The sequence below is a fragment of the Antedon bifida genome, chromosome 7 (genome assembly GCF_963402885.1).
Source record: "Antedon bifida chromosome 7, ecAntBifi1.1, whole genome shotgun sequence".
NCBI lineage: Eukaryota > Metazoa > Echinodermata > Crinoidea > Comatulida > Antedonidae > Antedon > Antedon bifida.
In genome coordinates this window covers 23648350-23662571 of record NC_136232.1, presented here as the reverse complement: position 1 = coordinate 23662571, position 14222 = coordinate 23648350, and the positions used below count along the sequence as shown (strand labels likewise).

The 14222-nt window shown below is 30.0% G+C and overlaps 2 protein-coding genes across 2 annotated transcripts in view; both read left to right on the top strand.

The window, feature by feature from the left end:
- LOC144848286 (phosphatidylinositol-binding clathrin assembly protein-like) overlaps positions 1-11824 on the top strand; it is a 37368-nt gene extending 25544 nt beyond the window's left edge. The window contains exons 16-21 of the mRNA XM_078705000.1: positions 191-353; positions 1680-1794; positions 4484-4513; positions 8543-8611; positions 9251-9334; positions 9937-11824. Of these exons, the coding sequence (XP_078561126.1) occupies positions 191-353; positions 1680-1794; positions 4484-4513; positions 8543-8611; positions 9251-9334; positions 9937-9948 (473 nt within the window). The 3' untranslated portion in view covers positions 9949-11824. The remainder of the gene's footprint in view (positions 1-190; positions 354-1679; positions 1795-4483; positions 4514-8542; positions 8612-9250; positions 9335-9936) is intronic.
- Positions 1-14222, top strand: part of LOC144849016 (scavenger receptor cysteine-rich domain-containing protein DMBT1-like) — a 113640-nt gene that overhangs the window by 56020 nt on the left and 43398 nt on the right. The gene's annotated exons all lie outside the window — the stretch shown is intronic.

The following is a 14222-nucleotide window of genomic DNA, read 5'->3' as shown; positions in this document are numbered from 1 at the left end:
ACTATGTATGTGCTGCCCTCTCTTGTTGTTATTGTTTCCAAGATAAACCTGTTTGCTTGCAGTTTATAGTGTAATATATGAATATTATTACTATTATTACAAGCACTTTGCTTTAATAAGTAGAATCCTGTCTGAAAACTAATATAATAATTAACAGAATAAAAAATGATTTCAAATTGATAAATTTCAGGCGGAGCTGAATTACTTGGAGAGGTTATGCAGCCGATGAACAAGAGAATAGAACCAACACCCCCCGCAGAAAATCTTGTTTCAAATGGAACAAGCAAGGATATTGATAGCACATTGGCACATCTAGCCACTAATCTAAATATGAAAGGAGGAACACCGAAAAAGTAATTATATATGACCTTTGACTCTTAATTTCAAATTCAGATATTTACACCTCTTAGAAATGTGTATACTCTACACTTATTTTTGTTTTATTTCAACAATATTTTACGAGGATGGTCCATCCAGCCGAAGCTGATCATTAGGGACCCTCACAAAAATGCAATATGATAAGACATAAACATATAACAATTCTCACTGATTGTAAACAATTAAATTAAAATAAATAGAATTTATAAAGATAAACAAAATCAAATAATGCACAAAAAATTAGAATTTAAAAAAATGTAAAATTAGTAATTAAATAAAATAAAATAAACATGTATTGTATGTATTCCCCATCCTCTCCCACACCACCTCCTCATCCTATCCAAGTAATGTGTCTACAAGGACTTATGCTATATTTCTTTCTATCAATCTAATGTTAGTTTCATTATGACGCACGACTTATTTCACGGAAAACATAAACAATTACTAATAATGAATATTTTAGTGGTAATTGTTTCTCAACATTGATAAGAAATTGAGAACTGAGATTGACAATTAAAGTTTGTACATACAGATTTAAATCTGATTGGTTATTTGGTTGTTGGACAAAATTGTAGACAGTTGATTGGTTGGCTTAATAATAGACAGTTGATTCGCTGGTAGATTGAAACAAGTAAAAGATAGTTGATTGAAAGATTGACAAAATTTAAATAGACAATTGATTGGTTGACTAAGGTGTAAAGAGCCAAATAGAGGACAAAACTTAAAAGAGAGTTTATTGGCTAGTTGATCAAAAAAGTTATACTTCATTGAAAGATAGACTCATGGTTGACAAAATTAATGATTCATTAATGGTTCATTGTGATCGTTTCTATCTTTGTTCATGAAACATCTAGTATAACTATAAGAAAAAATATTTGGAAAATAAATTTTAGAAAAATAAATATATAAAACAATAAAACATCATGTTCTAATTTATTGATATATATCATGAGATATATTGTCCCCCATAAAAAAATAATTTTTTAACATTTTTGTATAGAATTTATAGAATATGTAGAATATGCCATTTCAATGTCACATAATAGTCGGATCGAAACAACATTTATTTACCAGAAAAAAAATGTAATTTAATGCAAAAAATAGTCAAATTGTCTGAATTTTTTGGTTGAATTTAACTATTTATTTTGTTATTTTACAAGTGAAAACATTTTTTCAGTTCTTTTTCCCAATGGAAGTGATTAACCTTATTAAAACTACAAAATAACCTATTCAAAGTCTGAGTTTTATTCTTCATTTTTCATGTTTTTGGGGGACAATAAATGTTTACTGATAATTTTCAGAGCCGATCACCAATGGACCAAAAACCCTTCCAAGAATATGAAGACAGGTGGCGCTAATTGGGCCCCACAACAGACGACGTCAACAACGACATGGCCACAAGGACAACAATATATGGTAAGATATAAATATAAGATCATTTCATATTTCAATACCCGATTCACTTTAAGAATCTAGTAAAATGTCAACATCCTCTAAAGCTCTGTCTACACTATAAAACTACTTTGACAAAAAAAGTGTGCTAAAATATGGTAGTGATATGACATCATCGTGTCCATATATATATATTTTTTTGTCACATCAATTTTGATAGTGTGGACAGGACTTAAGTTCTGAGTCAAGAAACAGAACCCTCAATGTAAACTCCAATTTATATATTTTTATGTAATTTTATGGTATAAATTTGTAACTTTTTAAACTTGTATAAATATTTATCTAACAAAAAGTAATCAGAAATTAAGTAATTGATTAAACTAAACCTAATATCAGGCCAAACTTAGTCAGATACAGAAGAGGTGTGTTAAATCAGTAGTTTTCATAACGATAATAAATACTTTATTTTAACAGGGAAATGCTTGTATCACCACAAGTTTTTCTTGTACAAGGCCCTGTTAAACTTAATACATTACTAATTTTAAAATAACTTAAGAGAGAATAAAATAAACAGAAAACCTTAATTACATTTATGCTAGGAGTACAAAATAAAATTACACCAATAATCTTTTAAAATTATTGAAAAATAATGATTTGGTTTTAAATTAGTTTTATTTTAAATGTATACAAATGTATCTGGCTATTTTCACTCATAAGTCAGAATTGTCTGGTCTTCTTTATCTATGCAAGAGTGAGATTTAATAAAAGAAATAATAATATACTAAAATATTAGAATTGAACCTCAGTTTTACAAATCTATCAACTATGATTGTTTTCAAAGGTAATTGAATTCTACTGTAGAATCATATATTCGGTTATACAGATAGATTTTAATTATTAACATGTTCGATTATCTAGCACGCCAGATTCAGTACTTGATAGAGAACGTACAACTAGCACAATGAATATTTTAGTACTACTGTTAAGCGTTTTACAGCATTTATGAAAGTCAATGTTCTAAGATTGACAATTAGTGTTTTGTATCTGTACCTACTGTATTGAATTGTTATTGGTTGGTTGGTTGTCCGACAAAATCCTAAACAGTTCATTGGTTGACAAAATTACAGGCAAGTGATTGGCTGATTTGATTGAATCAAGTTATAGTTTGATAGACACAGTTTATAGACTGCTGATTGGTTGACAAATGTATGAAGAGCTAATTGTGTGACAAAGTTAAAGACAGTTGATTGGCCGGTTGAAACACAAAATCATAGACTGTTGATTGGTTGATAACATTGTAGACAGTTGATTGGCTAAATAGACAAGGCAGTTAATTTTGAAACAAATGAAAGAAAGTTGATTGGCTGGTTGATTGAAATAAGTCAAAGAAAGTTGATTGGCTGAAATTATACGCAGTCGACAATACATCATTTACTATTGAATTGTTAATATGTTTTTTCAAAATGTTGTTTTCTTCCTATTTTCAATGCTTAACATAGGAGGTACAGTAATATTATGGTTTGAAAACTAATTTACTCTTTAATCTAGTGTGTGACAATGTTTGTAGATAATTTAGAAAAATATAAAGATAGGGGAGTCCTTTTATTATATAACCGCATCATCAGTAGGCCCATCATCAACATCCTTAGCATTATTGTAATCATATCGTTAATGTCATTTTCATTAATATAATGACAGTGTCATCAGTATTGTCATCATTGTCACCATCATCATCACCATTTTCATTCTCTTCATCTTTATCATCATCATCATCAAATATCATCATCATTGACATTGTTTTGCCATTAATATCATCCTTACAGCTAAAATGTCATGATTTCATTATAACATCATCATCATCTAATATTATCACCAATATTGTCATTATTCTTGCAATATATTTCCATCATCTTAATAATATTATCATTATATTGTCATCATCCTTCCTATTATTTATGACATCATAATCATTTAAAATCATTATCAATATTGTCAGTAGTAAACAGCATGGTTCATAGCCAATGTACTTTGTACCATTTTGTGTCAATAAGCATGTTACATTTGATGGTTTTAAAATCAATGTGTTAATATTATAATTTTTACATTACAAAAAATCAGAAATATTGTAAAAGTATTTTGTTCAGTGAAATTCTGAGTAGGATTTAATTATCAACATTATTACCATATTTGGCTATTTACAAATAACAATATTATCATTTTTGGATAATCATCACTGTAATTGTCTATAAACACACTATACCATTTGGATAAACTTATTTCCACAAGGCCCCACCACAGAAAGCTGAAAACATTATTGGATGCAACTATTTACAGTAGTCAAATACAATGATTGCTAAACAAAAAAAATAATTATATTATTTCTTAATTAGTAGCAACATACTAGAAACTCACACCATTTAGTTTTATTTATTTATTTTAATTTTAATTCAAATTCTCACAGGCACATAAATAGAAATATAAAATAAACCATGACATTAAACTTAGCACTAACAAATTATATTTTCTATGTACAGTACTATAAACTCTATACAACTGCATGTTTCAATATTATTATTTTTCTTTATGTTGTAATTTAGTATACCTTACATCTGTTATCACTACGTATAAACATATGTTAGTTATTTTTTGTCAAATTCTGCATGAGTTCCACTTACATGTAAACCTGTTTTATTTACCTTTGACATTCTTAAAGGAGGGAATCCAGTCTCAGCCACCCAAGCCGGTAAGTAGACACACATATGCCCACTCTTCATACGGACCTCTTACTCATCTTCGGGTTTTGAAAAATTATAGTGTTTTTCGGCATGCATGATGTACGAGATTTATTAGTTTTTATTAGTCACGGTGAAGAATTCATATTAATGGAATCAGATAGAATAGAAACTATCACATCATCATCAATGTATTTACTGTAGTTTAATCATGACAACTGGTTGGGTATTGTAGTTGGTTTATAATTAATTCACTATACTGGCTTTGGTATAGCACTCTATCCCATAAAGTATAACATACTGAACTCCTATCTCATAAAGGGTGACATACTGAACTCCTATCTCATAAGAGGTAACATACTGAACTCCTATCTCATAAAGGGTAACATACTGAACTCCTATCTCATAAAGGGTAACATACTGAACTCCTATCTCATAAAGGGTAACATACTGAACTCCTATCTCATAAAGGGTAACATACTGAACTCCTATCTCATAAAGGGTAACATACTGAACTCCTATCTCATAAAGGGTAACATACTGAAATCCTATCTCATAAAGGGTAACATACTGAACTCCTATCTCATAAAGGGTAACATACTGAACTCCTATCTCATAAAGGGTAGCATACTGAACTCCTATCTCATAAAGGGTAACATTAACGGTTTAAAATAATCTTTGTAACACCCCCTATTTAGGGGATAATTTCCCATTAAAATGAACTAGGAGCGATATGTGTGCTAACATGACGGTCCTGGAGTTGTCATATTATTACAGGTTGTACTGTATGAACATTTAATATACTTTATAACAGTTTGATCAATTATTATTAATAACATTAACATGTTTCATAATGGTGTTGAATATGAATTTACAAAAAACATATTTATAACATTAGTTTTAGTCTTATAATATATTCTAATATCATTTATACAAAATACATAATATTTTAGCTTATAAATATTTTAATATGTTTCATTTGTAATATGCATCCATTGAGATCAGTGCTACTAAATCAACAAAGACATTTAGTATATTTTATATAATGTACAGACCCCTTCATTTAGAGATTATGTCATAGTGTTGTGTGACCTCTGCCCCCCCCCCCCCCAAAAAAAAAAAAACCTCTATTACTGAATAGTTTTCTATTCTCTATAGTTTAATGCAGGCTTTGTATTGGCTTACATATCAAATTAATAGCAGAAAATATTTTAAACCTTCATTACATTTACTAACTATATATTTCTTCCCGTCGTCTTGTGCGGTTAAGGACTGTAAACTGTAGGTCCAATCTACACAAAATGCTTGTGTACACTTTAAAGAACCTACCACATCTTTCGAGACGAGTAGAAGGTTACCTACTATACTAGTTCACAAAGCCACTGTGAGTGAGTAGGCTACTGTGCCCTCTGACAGAACAGTCCTTGATTGAAAAGGTTACACAGTATAAAGAAGAATTTAATAACAAAATTTTAAAAATCAAACAATATATCTGTATACCATATCTATACAACTGTTTATGGTTTTAGTTTTGTATTTCCAGTATTTTGTTGAGGTTTCTATTAAAGACACTAGACCTGCAATTTTTGACTTTTTGTAAAAATAATATATAACTTTAAAAACATTAAACCAGGTCATTTCTTGTCACAGCATTCTACAGTTACTTATAACGTGTAAACAATGCACTACCTAAGTAGCTCGCGTCAAAAGTTCTCTTGTCCTGACGTCCCGTTGCTAAATTAATTGTCTTTCCTTTTTTGGCAGAATCTGTTAAAATAAATTGGAGAAGATCTGGTATTTTCGCTGAAAAGTTACGGTTCTTTTATTTGGTTACCCTTTCATTTGATCGGTCTAAGTGGGTACATTGCATAAAAATATGGAAATATCAATCCGTGCGCAATGCATGTTGGGATTTATAACCGGCCGCTAAAATTATTAGAATCGACTTATTTTCACATTTTTAACCGTTTAAAGATGAAGAAATATCGCAATAGGTCCATATAATATTTGTGTGTAGTGTGTAACCTTAAATTAGGTTAAAGAAACGTAGGCATAGTGTCTTTAATTACAGTCTGGAGAATCTAATTTTCAAATTTACGTTGTTTTATTTTTATCAAATAAACTACTAGACTTCGTTTGAAATTTAAAGTTCAGATCTTGATCTGGCTTGCTTTGATTGCTATTACAGCAACGGATGTATATCATATCGCTAAAAGCAACTATAAATAATTTATGCAGCTACCAGGAAAGTGTTTGTTAATTCATATTAATCAAAGTACTGCAATGAAGATACTGTTAGGATAATAATTATGAATTATGATATGTTAAGATAACCAATGGACTAATTATAATAATTCAAAAGCCTTCGTTCGTTATTGAATAAAATCTGTGGAGAATTAACGGTTAAGAAAAGTTTGTCAGTACCAATAACAAAACTAAATTAAACAATATTTATATTATTAAAATTCTTATTTTTACCAACTGACTTTTGAAAAATGTAAATTGCAATTTAAGCTACAACTTTACTGTATTTAAAGATGAGTTTTCCCTGAAAATTATGAAAAATAAGGATTTATAAAATCAAACTTTAATAGGCCATTTTACAGTTTTAATGAAGTTATTCAATTCCATATTAAAAAAAAAACAGACTATATTTTTAAAGATATCATAAGTGTTTGTTGAATCAAATCTTCCAAACATTATTAAACCAACTTTAGAAAGTTTCATTACAAATGATAACGTGTCATAAATCTGGTAGTTAGTTTGGAATGTAATGACATAATAGAGGTAAAAAAAAGCCTAAATAATAATCATAACGTATAGGTTTAGGCCTAAAAGCTGTTCCCACTAGGATGTAACGCAAGAATGTGAGTGAGTTGACCAATCACAAGCGACAGTTTGGACGATCCATCACATCGTGATTGGTCAAATTACATATGTTGTGCTCACGTACTTGCGTTGCATCCAAGTAGGAACCAAGAATATGATATTAATATTAATAATAATTCAAAATTATTGTTCAAATTTGCATTAAGGGTTTTATTTTAGGATTTTAGCATGTCACTTTTAAACCTTTATGTATTTGCAACAATTTCTATTTTTTCCTTGTGTTTTTTAACTTCTAGTTTATTGTATGGTATATTGTATCAACTGCACATATATTAAATTGTGTGTTTATTTTTGTGCTATAATTATGATTTTTTTTTTAATATAATTTATTTTTCTTTTTTTTTAAATTTCTTTTCTAATGGTCTTAAATGTTTATAAAGTTTTTAGTTGTCAAATATTTAAATTTCTTTGATGTGACAGGGATGGGTGGGTGAAAACATTCTTCTAAAATAGTATTATTTGTGTGCCTCTCTTGTTGAGAAATGGATTATTTGCAGCTGTGCAAACTACTTTAATTATTACCTCTATATAGTGCATGGATGGGATGGACCTATTCTCATTCCTCAGCAATATCTGCACATGTTGTGTATAAAGAGTTATTTTAATCATTTTTTCAGTTATTGTGTGTGATATTAATTTTATATCGAATATAATAATTTGTTAAGCCTTGAAAATAATCCTTTTTTTTTTACTGTACTTTTAATCTTTCCTTGTAATATGGAATATAAATAAATTGATGTTAATATTAGTTCAAAGAAGTGATAACTATGATTTTAGTGAAATATTCGAGCATATTCTATTGCTTGTTTTTTACATTTTGTAGATGAAAATCCAGTACTAATAATATAAGATAATAATAAGATAACACAGCGCTTTGAAACCTTTGTCTCTTGCGCTTTATAAATGTTATTTATTATTATTATTATTATTATAAGGCAATATGATATAATGATAATATTACTAAAAATTATTTTTAAATTAATATGTTAATGTTTACTAAACCATTTAACATCATGTAAAATAAAATGAGAAGTCATCTACCACAAAAACTACTTTATATTCTACTAGTGCTTCTATTACAATTACTTTCAGTTTGTTTTTTTAATCAAAATGAGTTTACTAGTATTTGGTATGTTCCATTGTTGTTGCAGGGAGGTCAGCCAGCTGATTGGAGATCAGGAGCTTTTTCTGGACAGTTTGTGGCACCTAATCAACAAATGGTATGTCTCATTTCCTACATAATTTCTGAATTCACAGTTTTGTAAATATAACAAAATAATAATAATTAATATATAGCTTATTTCCTATGATCCTTTTGTCATGTAAATGTATTTGTAAAATAAAGTTAAAATGATTTAAAAGCCTCCCTTCGTTCGTCGTTAAGGATCAATTCAATATAACAAAATAGATAAATTTATACAAAGAATGATTTTATAAAGTATAAAGCTATGTTGACACAAATATTGGTCCTGCCCCGCATTGAATGCATTACAATGACATGGGAATTGTACTGTACGTGCCATTTTGCGGAAAGGTGCGAGACATTGCATGAAACGCATGCAAAAATTTGCGGCTGCATATTCCTGAACTGTGCAATGATGCGCACCATGGCTGCAGCCGTGCATGTTATTGTAGGAAATGACACGCATTTCACAACTAGTTCATGACATAATAATTTGTGCATACTTTACGCTGGTTTTTTAGGTAATAGGTTGCCCATGCAGACCATGTGACCTAGGGTATGGTGCGTAAACTATGGCACAACATTGAATGTGAAACAGTGCGGACAAAAATGTGTGTTAGTGTGAACAGGACATAACTAATCAATATAACAAGTGTGGGTTACTTCTTTATTTTAGGGAATGAGAACAGGTATGGCATACAATGCAGCAGGAGCACAGCAAATACATAGACCACCAACACAGCAAAATACAGATCCATTTGTAAGTAGTCTATCCACAATCCACAAAGCGCCACATAAATAAGCGCAACAGTCTAGTAAGCGCCACAGTCCAGTAAGCGCCACAGTACAGTAAGCGCCACAGTCCAGAAAGCGCCGCAGTCCAGTAAGCGCCGCAGTCCAGTAAGCGCCACAGTCCAGTAAGCACCACAGTTCAGTAAGCTCCACAGTCTAGTAAGCGCCACAGTCCAGTACGCACCACACAAGTAAGCAGTCATGCCAGTAAGCGCCGCAGTCTAGTAAGCGCCATAGTCTAGTAAGCGCCGCAGTCCAGTAAGCGCCTCAGTTCAGTAAGCGCCGCAGTCCAGTAAGCGCCACAGTTCAGCATTCGCAACAGTCCAATAAGCGCAACAGTCCAGTAAGCGCCACAGTCCAGTAAGCGCCACAGTCCAATAAGTGCCGCAGTCCAGTATGTGCCACAAATTCAAAGTTTTTTTTATTAAAATTGACAATTTTATTTTTTTAAAGTAATTATTTACCAATTATTATATGCTGTAGATGCCTTTATTTTTATAAATGTTTGATTCAATTTTGATAAAGTGAGAAATAAATTTATTTTTTAATATACTTTTTTTATATTTGCAGGGAAGTCTGTGAAGCTAACTGACAAATCAAGATATATATATATATATATATATATATATATACACAAATTAGCTCTTTTAAGAACTAAACATATTCATCTGAAAAAGAAGAAAATATAAAGATATTTAATCATAGCGACATTAAAAATATCAGAAATATCATAATTTACAGGATGTAGCAAAATGGTTTTTAGTTAATAATATTTGTTACCAATGAATTATAAACATTGTAATTGTCACCCAAAATCATTGTTTTCCTCACAAATTTTCAGAAGAGGAAATATATCTTGAAACAACATATATTAAATCATTTTATATGGATAGAGTTACAATTAATTTAATGTAAACAATTAAAATTGTAATTGAGTTGTTTAAATATCTGAGAGAAATCCTCCTGTTGTCGATCATGCTAGTAATTCTGTAGAAAGTGAGTTTATATTTTTTATCTGGAGATGTGAATTGCATTGTATATTATATAATTTTGTTATATAAAATGTTGGTTTAGATCAACAAATTATTCGTGTGTTTATACTATGATGCTAACACAATACATTGTAAAATGGAAATATGAATACATGTAACAAATATGTATTTCATAATAAATGAAATAGTAAAACTAAAACATAAATGCATTTATTTAATTAATTTGTATTTCATATTAAAATGAAATTAAAATTAAAGAGGTACATACATTTGATAAATTTATATTTCATAACAAATGAAATAGTAGTTAAAATATTAAAGGGACAACCATAGGACCCTAGAAAGTGTCCCTTTAATTGGGGGTGTCCCCTAAATAGGGGTGTCCCAAAGGAGGGGGGTTCAACTTTATGTAAATAAAATAAGGAATAGCCAACGTCTCTCATACAGTTGTTATTTTTTGTTATGGTCATAGTATAAACACATTCAGGAAATTTTCAGTTTTTTAAAGTAATTCCGAAAATCTTTATTTTATTTATTTCTGATTCTTCATATTTCTTGTTTAATTGCTGCCATTGTTTTTAAAACATGAACCAAATACTTTGCCACCTGCAATACTGACCACATGTGCTCAATATGACCCCAAGTGACCCCATATTAATTAGTAAATTCAGTAACTGATTCATAATTGTAGATTAATTAACAGTTTTTTGTAACGAGCAATAGATGGGTTACAAACAATTATTTGTTTATGAAACTTATATATAAAGAAAATTATCAATTTTTCCTTCGGTCCTATATTTTTATTTTTGTTATTATATGTTTTTGTTTATTATAATAATATATAATTATAAATGTATAATATTACTGTACTAAGACTATAAACATGTTTAGTATAATAGTATTGCATGCTATGTTGAACTCTATCCGTGTTTATATACAAGTATGTGTACCACTTATACAATAGACTATATGTTCAAACAATGTTGTTATGCCTTCATCTTTTGTAGACATGGCTACTGATTTATTCTGAATAAGACAATTGAGCAGAGGTGTTTTTATAGTCCTAATTCACGCTAGAAATTGTAATGGAATCATGGTTCACGCTAAACAGTTGTTATTGGGAGAAACCAATCGTGTCAGTCTGTGTAAGAAATTATCGATGTGATAGGGCGATCTCAATCTTCATGCTTGGTTCCCAAGATGAAACACAAGGACATAACGCAAGTGATTTGACCAATCACAAGCGTTGGATTATTCGAACTGTCGCTTGTCATTGGTTAACTTGCTTGCTGTGCGCCTCTAGTGTGAACCAATAGTCCACTAATCTTAATCTGGTTATTATGATTGGAAACCGATTTTGATCAGCCCTAGTATGTATTGCAAATCAGGGTTACCGGTAAAATGACGTCAGTAATTTTGTGCGTGTGAACTGGGGATTTGATTGATGCCCGTGATTGGTGACCGTGTGTAAACAGAGCCTTGACAGTGGCATACTCATTTAATTTAATTGGGCATACATATGTTTAGCATAATTTACATTAAAGTGCGCAATATGTATTGCGACAACTGTATTATTCACTTACTCTGTTCGCTATCAGATTTACTTTACATTATATCGGATATCGCCCTGAGATCAAAGTTATATCGGATTTATTATTGTTATTGTCCGATTTTTGTAACGAATATTACATTTTGTTTGACGAAATCTGGCAATTAAACATTTTAGGTAGGCCTCTTTGGAAGGAAAAAAGCGATAATATAATAGTACTATATGCACATATTATTAAGGTATCATTGTCTTATGGAGTCATATTAAGCAATTATGTCAACAAACAAAAAGGTTGAAATTTAAAAATTAAATTATGCCATAATATTGTTGTAGTATGCGCCTTATATATTATATTATGTTATTTAAAAAAATTCTATCTACTATAGTATAGAAATTTTCGAAAAATTGACATGCGATAAATTTCGACCCTTTTATTTTTCGACAAAAGTGTGTATGGCTCTATAAGTTGTTGCATAGCAATATATGCGCATATATAGCGATATTATCGCATAATTATTGAATTTTAAAAAGTCGATATTTTGGGCATTTTTTGAAAAAATCCCTGTACGACAGTACAGGGATTTTTTCAGAAAATGGCAAAAATGTCGACCCTTTTATTTTTCGACAAAAGTGTGTATTATGGCTCTATAAGTTGTTGCAAAGCAATATATGCGCATATATAGCGATATTATCGCATAATTATTGAATTTTAAAAAGTCAATATTTTGGGCATTTTTCGAAAAAATCCCTGTACTATAGAACAGGGTTTTTTTCAGAAAATGGCAAAATTTCGATCCTTTTATTTTTCGACAAAACTGTGTATTATGGCTCTATAAGTTGTTGCAAAGCAATATATGCGCATATATAGAGATATTATCGCATAATTATTGAATTTTAAAAAGTCGATATTTTGGGCATTTTTCGAAAAAATCCTTATACTATAGAACAGGGTTTTTTCAGAAAATGGCAAAATTTCGATCGTTTTCTTTTTCGACAAAAGTGTGTATTATGGCTCTGTAAGTTGTTGCAAAGCAATATATGCGCATATATAGCAATATTATCGCATAATTATTGAAATTTAAAGTCAATATTTTGGGCATTTTTCGAAAAAATCCCTGTACTATAGTACAGGGATTTTTTCAGAAAATGGCCAAATTTCGGCCCTTTTATTTTTCGACAAAAGTGTGTATTATGGCTCTATAAGTTGTTGCAAAGCAATATATGCGCATATATAGCGATATTATCGCATAATTGTTGAATTTTAAAAAGTCGATATTTAGGGCATTTTTCGAAAAAATCCCTGTACGACAGTACAGGGATTTTTTCTGAAAATAGCAAAAATGTCGACCCTTTTATTTTTCGACAAAAGTGTGTATTATGGCTCTATAAGTTGTTGCAAAGCAATATATGCGCATATATAGCGATATTATCGCATAATTATTGAATTTTAAAAAGTCAATATTTTGGGCATTTTTCGAAAAAATCCCTGTACTATAGAACAGGGTTTTTTTCAGAAAATGGCAAAATTTCGATCCTTTTATTTTTCGACAAAACTGTGTATTATGGCTCTGTAAGTTGTTGCAAAGCAATATATGCGCATATATAGAGATATTATCGCATAATTATTGAATTTTAAAAAGTCGATATTTTGGGCATTTTTCGAAAAAATCCTTATACTATAGAACAGGGTTTTTTCAGAAAATGGCAAAATTTCGATCCTTTTCTTTTTCGACAAAAGTGTGTATTATGGCTCTATAAGTTGTTGCAAAGCAATATATGCGCATATATAGCGATATTATCGCATAATTATTGAAATTTAAAAAGTCAATATTTTGGGCATTTTTTGAAAAAATCCCTGTACTATAGTACAGGGATTTTTTCAGAAAATGGCAAAATTTCGGCCCTTTTATTTTTCGACAAAAGTGTGTATTATGGCTCTATAAGTTGTTGCAAAGCAATATATGCGCATATATAGCGATATTATCGCATAATTGTTGAATTTTAAAAAGTCGATATTTAGGGCATTTTTCGAAAAAATCCCTGTACGACAGTAGGCCTACAGGGATTTTTTTAGAAAATGGCAAAAATGTCGACCCTTTTATTTTTCGACAAAAGTGTGTATTATGGCTCTATAAGTTGTTGCAAAGCAATATATGCGCATATATACCGATATTATTGCATAATTATTGAATTTTAAAAAGTCAATATTTTGGGCATTTTTCGAAAAAATCCCTGTACTATAGAACAGGATTTTTTTCAGAAAATGGCAATATTTCGATCCTTTTATTTTTCGACAAAACTGTATATTATGGCTC